Source organism: Solanum verrucosum, unplaced genomic scaffold (assembly GCF_900185275.1).
Source record: "Solanum verrucosum unplaced genomic scaffold, falcon-dt-bn FXZP01000259.1, whole genome shotgun sequence".
Taxonomy (NCBI): domain Eukaryota; kingdom Viridiplantae; phylum Streptophyta; class Magnoliopsida; order Solanales; family Solanaceae; genus Solanum; species Solanum verrucosum.
Genome location: NW_026019973.1, coordinates 194,477 through 203,097, shown reverse-complemented (window position 1 = coordinate 203,097; position 8,621 = coordinate 194,477). Strand labels below are relative to the sequence as shown.

The window sequence follows — 8,621 nt, the reverse complement described above, 5'->3', positions numbered from 1 at the left end:
ATGTAAGGTGATTCACTTATTCATAGTGAATATTTCTATAATTAGGTTATGTTTTTGTCTCGTGATTGGGTGTGGTAAAGGTTATAGTAATAATAATGTCACAAGGAACAATAGTAAATTTCATAATTCTTACATCTACTCGTAAAGGCAAAGAGTTTTTTTTTTATTGATATAGACCATCGACTCAGGTAGAGCAATAAGACATATAAAGTAATTTGCAAAATTTTCTTCACTTTTGGACAAAGATAAATCCATAACTAGTTCCCACAATATTGCCCTCTTCTTTATTCCAAAATTAAGAAAAATTGGTAGTTTACATCCACTTACAAGGAGACACTATGAAAGCCAAAAGAAGCATACTAAGAGAGCACAAGAGACAAGATCTAAATACTACTAGTTCTAGAACAAACTTAATGGATTCACACAGCGCGAATCTAGATTAGTCGTGCTAGCAGGCTTCAGGTACCGGTTGGTTAAACGAGTACATCCATTTCATGATATATTGAGCTTAACTAGCCAAAGTAGTTGGTTCACAACCATCATGGACACATGCCAAGACATCCTTATAGTCTCTTGAGATTGTGAAAGAATCATACACTTTACCATCTTTGCTCTTCTTGTACTCAAAGAGAAGGTTAGATTGGTCAAATGCTGTGAGTTTGACAAACCCATAGTCATAATCTTTGAACACACTCCATGTGGTGTTAATGGTGGTGAATCTATTCAAATTGCTTCCTCCTCCACCAACAACAACATGAATCGTTCCGTTCACTACGCCAGAGTAGTGTGATGTCTCCTTGTTCACACATTGATTCTGTCCATACAACAATTTGACAAGCAATAAAATGAATGGTTCTCAATATATATAAGTGAAATAACTTAACACTTTAGAAATATAATGTCTACCTGGTAAATAGGGCAAACTCTTTCATAGTTATGAACGTGCCCGTAGAATGCCATATCAACCTTATACTTTTGCCAGAGCTTTTGCAAGTGCTCCCTTCCCATGGGCTCTTCAAATGATCCTTCCTTAGCATACCAGTCATTAGATGAGTAACCAAGAACACGATGAGTAGCGAAAATCAACCAAGGTTGTTTATGTCTATTGGCTGACGCGAAGCATTGCTCGATGAACTTGTACTGTTCAGATCCCTCTCTCCAATCATGCTCAGTGTCTCCAATACAGAAGTGGAACATGCCATAGTCAGCTGCATACCTGTCAACCAATATGCACAACACAAGTTCAAATGAAGGCAGCAACTCTTATATATATTATCAGCACTAGCAATAAAAATATGTGTGTTTGACATGAATCACATACCAAAACTTAGCTCTGTTCTCTGCAGGGACATAGTATAATGTTTCAGCTGGTACACCACATTCTCCACCCGAATCAATACCGGTGTATAATGATCCACTGTTCTCCCAAGTTCTTTCATGATTACCACTGCAGAACAAAATTTCTTCGCGAAATGAGATTTCAAATATTTAAAAGTAGACTATCCACAATTACATTGATGAACAGACCTTGCAATCATGAAAGGTACTCTCGATGTTATTGGTTCTACTTGCGCAGTAAATTGATCCCATTGTGAGATATATCCGTTTGCATAAGGGAGATCTCCAATAAGGAAAACCGCGTCAATGTTATCAAGGTCCTTAATAAGGGTATCAGTTGTCATAAGTGATCCAGGCTGATAATTAGCATATTCATTTGAACCATCGCGCTCTTGCTGAAGCAACAAATATATATGGGAAAACCACATTCGTAAACGTTTAGAAAGACAGATATATGATAGATATGATAATGTTAGTAGATTACCTTCCCCATATCTCCAAATATCACAATACGTTGCAATGACTCTTGCCCCGGAAATGGTGCAGACTTAAACGAATAATGCTTGCTCCAAACAATTGAACCATTGTTTAACATGTGACCTAACTTGTATGTGTACCTGAAATTTCACAAAATAAGAGCTCAAAATGGGGTGTTACATGTCAACGATGAAGTAACTCGCTCCTACAGAAAAACTTACACCATGTTTGGCCACAAATTTTTAAGGAAACTTGTATGTATGAATCCAGGATCACGCCATCCCACAGTTCTTGCAGGCGTTCCTACAGACGCGCTCATAACATTATTCAACAATTTTACCTCTCATACTTTATCCTCATCTTTAATCAGAATAAACGTATAAGAAAAGCAGAGGAAAAAAAAATCAGTCGTTGTTTAATAGATGTCATCATACCACACATACTGTTCCGATGAAATGTCAGTGTCCCTGCTGGGGAACGCTTTTGGTCTTGCCCCTTCCAACCCCATTCGACGAATGGAACAGCCTCGTCTATATTGTAACCACTCGTCCAAGTAACCGTCATCTAAGAGAAAAAGAGCCAACATACATACAATGATGGGCAGGAATTCTAACAAGGGGATTTAAAATAACGAATCAATTTAACATGTTCTCCAATTTAAGGAATCAATCATCTCGACACACTACTACATCAATATTGATATCGAACCTCATATTACATGGATAATAAAGCACAAAAATGTGTCTTTTATGTGAAAAAAGAACTATAGCAAGAGAAAAACTTACAATATCCCATGACTTGCCAAGAGCAAGGCGCGGATAAAGAGGCGCTTTGGGATTGGCAAATGCAACGAAATTTGAGACGCCTATCAACTTAGGCTGTAACAAACATGAATTTTGTTAGTCCATATCATTAGCCCTATGTTACTCTAAGACTTTTTTGAAAATGAAAAGGGGTTCAAGTCGAATCCTCAAAAAATAGTACACTTTTTGAGAATCAGACACATGTACAACAACAACATGTTTTTCATGTAATACGAAAAGTGCAGTTTGGGAAGGGTAGAGTGTCCCCAGACCTTACTCCCACCTCGTAGAGATACAAGTCTTTCCAAGTAGTTTGAGAAAGGTAATATAGAAATGAGAGCAGTAACAACAACGAAATGATATAAAATGAAGAGCAGTACACAACATATAGAGAAACGAACAGTAATGACAACAAATAATGCGATAGCTAGAGCACAAAAAAACACAAGAATAATGATAATACTACTAACGAGAACTACCAACTAACTTACGTTTGACACACCGCCAGAGAAGAAGGCAAAGGAAAAATCCCCACGCTGATTAATTAGACGAAATTTCAATGAAGTCCTCCCAGTCTTTGTGTAATTGGCATTTTGGTAATTTGCATATTTGAACTGTAACACCAAAAAAAAATTTAAAAAAATCAAATATACCTACATAAATCCAAGAATCCTTGTAATTAGAGGGAAAATTGAAAATTTTAAGTTTAATTATTGCCAAATTTGGGAAGTTGTCAATTTTGTCCAAATAGACAAGAAATAGTTTATAAGTACATTAAATTGAAACGAACGGAAAATATATATATATATGAAATGAATTTAGAGATACCTTTAAGGGGGCAGTACACAAAAATGGAGCTCCAAATTGTTGTTCATCTATGGTAACTGGGGGACAAATGGATTCACTGCAATTAAAACATTTACTTGTTAATTAGATTAACAAAAAGAAAATTAGGTGTAATTAGATATTTTCACCTTTACTACGTGAAATTGAATGTATTTAGGGGGGGCAAATAAATACACTCTAGTTATTCTCAAGGAAAAAAACAGGATAGCTCGATGTACTAAATTTTCGTAACATAATTTGAAAAAGGTTAAACCATAAGGATCTAATGTGCATAAATTTATTTGTATTTCTACAAAATATTGTTTCAACAACTCAAATTCATGACTTCTTGATTATATTACGATAACTTTAATATGTTAAAGTTTCCTTCTCTAATCATTTTCAAGAGGGAGGCAAAAAAATGTTGTAATTACCAAATGACTTTTCAAATTCTTTCTATTACGCATTAAAACTTATTTACATAATAATTACGTCTCATATTTAGTTATCCAGATTACTAAAAATAGTTTTTTCTAAATTATTTCACTTTACAAAATCAAGATAGGGTTAATTTTTTTTTTTTCATTTTACCTTTACAATTTATTCTCTTTGAAAGTGTAGGTAAGTTGGTAATGTTTCAAAAAGTTTCTTTAAGGAGTAAATTAGTAGAATTATTCTTTTTATTTATGATTTTTTAATAAAAGATATGTAAATGAATAACTAATATAAGACGAAGGAAAATACAAATAAACAAACCATTATTATTACACTATATATATTGTCTTTAATTATAATTATTACACTATATATATATATCGTCTTTAATGTCTGATAGTATTAATTAAGGTACTTCGTTGTGTAATTTTATTGAAGGTTGTTTGATTACACCTTAGCTTAATTATGATTACCCAAAATGATTACTCTGTTCTAAAGTATTATAATAAATAAAATAATGACGTCACGTGAAAAGTATAAATATGAATATGGGTTGGTGGAAAAGTACTGTTTAGACATCAATGATTAACACAATATGCTTAGCATAATTCAACCAACAAAATAGATTAAACAAAAAATTCTAAATAAATTATTATTTTTAACAAAAGTGGCCTAGTGAGCTCCTACTTCAATTATTCAATATCTCAAAACACTTGTACTCCTTAGGAGGAGTGTTTAATTATTTATCTTAAAATATAATATTTTTTAAGTATTTATTTTATTTATGTGCTATAATTAAGATGTTTGTAATCTTAAAAAATAATTATTATTAAGGGTCAGTCTTATTTTAGTTGGTTTGTATTTATTAAATTAAAAAATAAAAAAAGGGTTAAAATATAGAGTAAAAGATTGTCACTCATTGAAATAGTGATGTAATTTTGGTGAATAAAAATAATTATGTGACCATTTATAAATTCGTTCATGTCCAAGTATAATTTTATCAATTTTTAAATATTATTTTTAAAAAAAAAATCCCTAAGTTTCAATCAAATATATAATCAAACATCTATTACACCTTTTAACTACACCTAAATGTGCAGCTAAAAATAAATTTACTATACTTCTACTTCAACTTTGAAAATGACAATCTAAATTATCATGGAAAGTATTCATTTATATTCGATGTCTCTGAATTCGAATATTAATAACAAAAATAGTCTTTATTAAATATATTTTAGAACTCAAAGTAAAAAAAAAGTAGAAATTAAAAAAATAATAAGAATTCATATTAAACAGGTGTAGTAAGACTCAGTATATCCAAGGAATAATATAGCAAAAAGTTAGATGGTCACATAAAATAGAATCAATTAACATAATGATAATAATTTAAAATTCTTAATAAGTCATCTATCATATCGAAGCTCACCTATCTTTTTCCATCTTCTTATTAAAAAAATAAAAATATTTGGTAGGTATGGCCTAGAAAATCAAATTATGGTGGACCTAGGGACCTTAAAAAAATTCTAACAATAATGTTTTACAAGTCACCATCCTAAGTTTTTTTTTTTGTTATTTCCCGTAGATATTAATAATCACATCAAAATTTAATTAAATCTCAAATACATATTAAAATTTAATAACGATTACACATCAGGCGAGATATGAATTAAATTTATTTTTTCAATATAATGAGTTGTATACAAAAAAAATTTCCACATTGCCTTATATTTTTAAGTTCTATTTTGAGTACATTTCAAAAATAAAAAACTCAAATAATTCCTTCTTTTAAAAATAATAATAATAATATAATAGAGTTTTTAGAAGGTATAAAGATTTACTTGAACTTTGCAGGAGAAAAAACTCCAACCCAATCATCATTTGTAGGATTTGCATTCTTTAGGTTTATTGTAACCCATTCAAAATCTTCACCCTATAATATCATCATCCAAATTTACATATTATAATTCCAATAAAAAAAAATGAAAAGAAAAGGTTGTTTTGCGCATTCAACAATTGAAAGAGTTCACAGAAAAAGGTTGAGTTGCATAATTACAAATTTGTAGATTAATAAATCGATGAATTTGAAATCGAATTTTCAAAAATATGTTATGTATTTATTAATTTAATATAAATTTCAATACATATAAATTTTATCTACTTATTTCATCTTGTTTGGTTGATGAGCAGAAAAGAAAATAAAGCATACAAATTTTAGTTATTTTTTCTTGGAAGGACCATATTTAAATAAACTAAGGGAGAGAATAATTTTCTTTCATTCCTTTCTCGATCTCTTCACCTCTTATTTGTCCTTTTTATTCCTCGTATAAGAAAATAGCATAAATTTTTTTTTTGGGAAAATTAAAAAAAATATATTACATAAAATAATAAGTAGTAGATTACTTTGTCCAGTAATATTGTCGGACATCTAATGTCGTTATTGAGAAAAAAAAACTTGTGCAGTTTGAAAAAACTGTCTTACTAAGTTTAAACTATAGTAGTAACACGTAGTGTACATTTTTAGCAAAACATTTACTATTATAGATTTAAAAGTTAATAATATAATACTAAAGTGATTTATTATAATTCTTTTAAAAAAAGATGTTAGAAAAAATTGAAGGTGATAAATTTTTGAGAAATAAAAGGCTGATTCCAAGGTCAAGTAGACAAGATTTGTCCTAAGATATGTTTGACCAAGATTTTAGAGGATTAAAAGTGCTCTTTTTTTTATTGAAAAAAAAATGTTTATTTTTAAAAAGTGTAGTGTTAGGCTAAACTTTTGGAAAAAAAAAAAGAGTAGTAAAGGAAGTTATTTTTCACAAGTTAAAAAGTATATTTTTTTAAAAAATGTGTTTTTGAAAAAGATACATTTAGAAGTAGTTTTAAAACGCTTAGTCGAATATTAATTACTGTTTAAAAGGGTTTTTTTTTAAAAAAATTATTGGTCGAACACAAACGATTTTTATCAAAAATATTTTTACTCAAAAGCAATTTAAAAATAATAATAATAATAATATAATAATAATAATATATTTTTTATTTTATTTTAAAAAAAATAAGCTGATTTTAGAAGTTTAATTAAATAAACTATATATCTATTATCCTAGTCAACTTTCTACACTGGTTTTTTGTACTACTATTTTTCTTTTGGATTGGTTGGGTGAATTAAGTGTAGACAACAAATTTTCAAAAAATACTTTTAAAATTAATGATCAAACACTAACTAAGTATATATCAAACTTTGAATATCATTAACGAATTTTCTGACTTAATTTGATAGTGCAACAAGAGAAACAAGATCAAAATATTACCTTAGAGCCAAGAAGCATAGGTCCTACAACATGAATGGAGGCAGATTTAGTTAGTGCAAGAACAGTCTTGTGGATTTGAATTCCAGATAATGGTTGTTCCATTTGTTGCATATCATCATGTCTATGTTTTTGTTTGCCCAAACTAATGTATTTTTGAGCTGAAACATGAACACTTTTATTCAAAGTGATCAACACAAAAATACCTAAAAATAACAAATACAATTGGTTCCTCATTATTTTTCTTATCTTTCTTTGTTTGAGGGCGAGACAGGATTTGGTGTGTGGAATGTTGAGATTTTATAGACATATACAAGAAAGAAAGAGAGGTAGAGAGAGAATGGTTGAAGAATTTTTGTACTATAAATATATTTTTTTATGTATGTTATAGGTCCAAGTCAAGATTTGATGTTTGTAGGTTTGAGATTCTAGTCTTTTAAGTTATTAGGTTTGAAATTAATAATTTATACATATTTAATAAAAAATCTAAGATTGAGATTGGTTCTTGGGTCCCAAATTAGGGTCGTGGTAAAGGGTAAGGTCTCGAGTCCCGAGTCCCATGTCAAGTTTTATTGAATTTCACGTTAGGGTTGAATCTTGGATCCCAAATCAAGGTTGGGGTCGGCATCAAATCTTGGATCCTAGATCGGAGTCCTAGTTCCGAATTGGGGTAGGGCCTCGAGTCTCGAATCTTGGGTCGGGATTGAATCTCGAGTTGGGGTTAGGTCTCGAGTCTGTCTTAGGTCTTAGATCAGGATCAAGTTCAGGCCTCGGCTCGAGCTCGGGGTTGGTTCTCGGTAGGACTCGAGGCTTGGGCCATCAGATTTTGAGTTGGGGTCAGGTCTTCTGTCTCGATGTTTGGATTAGGGTCAGGGCTCTTGGATAAGGTCCTAGCTAGGTCTCGAGTCCCAAGTCAGGTTTCATGTCTCTTATTTTTTGGAATTTTTTTCCGCAAATTTGGTATTTTTTCTTTTCATGAATTACACTGGTATGTCAATATTGTTCAGATTAAGCGTGTCATGATCCAACTTGATTTTTAGCTCAATTTAGCATATAGTAAATTTGGATGGGTCATGATCCAATCCCAATTTTAGTTCAATCCATATTAGCCTGCATAATTCCAGCTTAACCCGCTTTTTTGACACTCCTATACCAGGCCGATGCATCTCTTCTCCTCATTAAAATATGAAATACTTCAAAAAAATTGTAGCTAAATAAAAATATGAATTAGATATTATCTTAATGGCGGCTCTAGCTATAAGCAGCCCCACTTGTCCAGCGCACATTCAAGAATTTTTTGTATATACGTTAGTTTAATATTGAGTATTGCATAATTGTACTTCATTATTTTTATATTCGAGTTGATATATTATATTATAAACTTATCTGTACGAAAATTAAAGTTGTTTTTTTTTTATGGTGAAAAATACAAAGAATG

At 30.6% G+C, this 8,621-nt stretch overlaps 1 protein-coding gene across 1 annotated transcript; it reads right to left on the bottom strand.

The window, feature by feature from the left end:
* Window positions 1-265: 265 nt before the first annotated feature.
* On the bottom strand, window positions 266-7,525 carry LOC125817243 (probable inactive purple acid phosphatase 27). Its single transcript, XM_049496787.1, has 12 exons — window positions 7,187-7,525; window positions 5,717-5,808; window positions 3,447-3,522; window positions 3,110-3,232; window positions 2,601-2,693; window positions 2,250-2,379; window positions 2,037-2,118; window positions 1,823-1,955; window positions 1,528-1,733; window positions 1,322-1,447; window positions 907-1,216; window positions 266-814 (listed from the first exon to the last, which is right to left on the bottom strand). Exons 1-12 carry the CDS (start codon window positions 7,418-7,420, stop codon window positions 509-511), a joined length of 1,911 nt encoding a protein of 636 aa, XP_049352744.1. The 5' UTR covers window positions 7,421-7,525; the 3' UTR covers window positions 266-508.
* Between the last annotated feature and the right edge of the window lie 1,096 nt (window positions 7,526-8,621).

What these genes read in the sequence shown, in the direction of transcription:
- LOC125817243 (XM_049496787.1), bottom strand. Translation starts at nt 7,420, where the DNA reads ATGAGGAACCAATTGTATTTGTTATTTTTAGGTATTTTTGTGTTGATC. An exon ending in TGTGTACTGCCCCCTTAAAG is followed by an intron (nt 3,233 to 3,446) that starts GTATCTCTAAAT and finishes TTGGTGTTACAG; the next exon opens with TTCAAATATGCAAATTACCA. An exon ending in TATTTGGAGATATGGGGAAG is followed by an intron (nt 1,734 to 1,822) that starts GTAATCTACTAA and finishes TTGTTGCTTCAG; the next exon opens with CAAGAGCGCGATGGTTCAAA.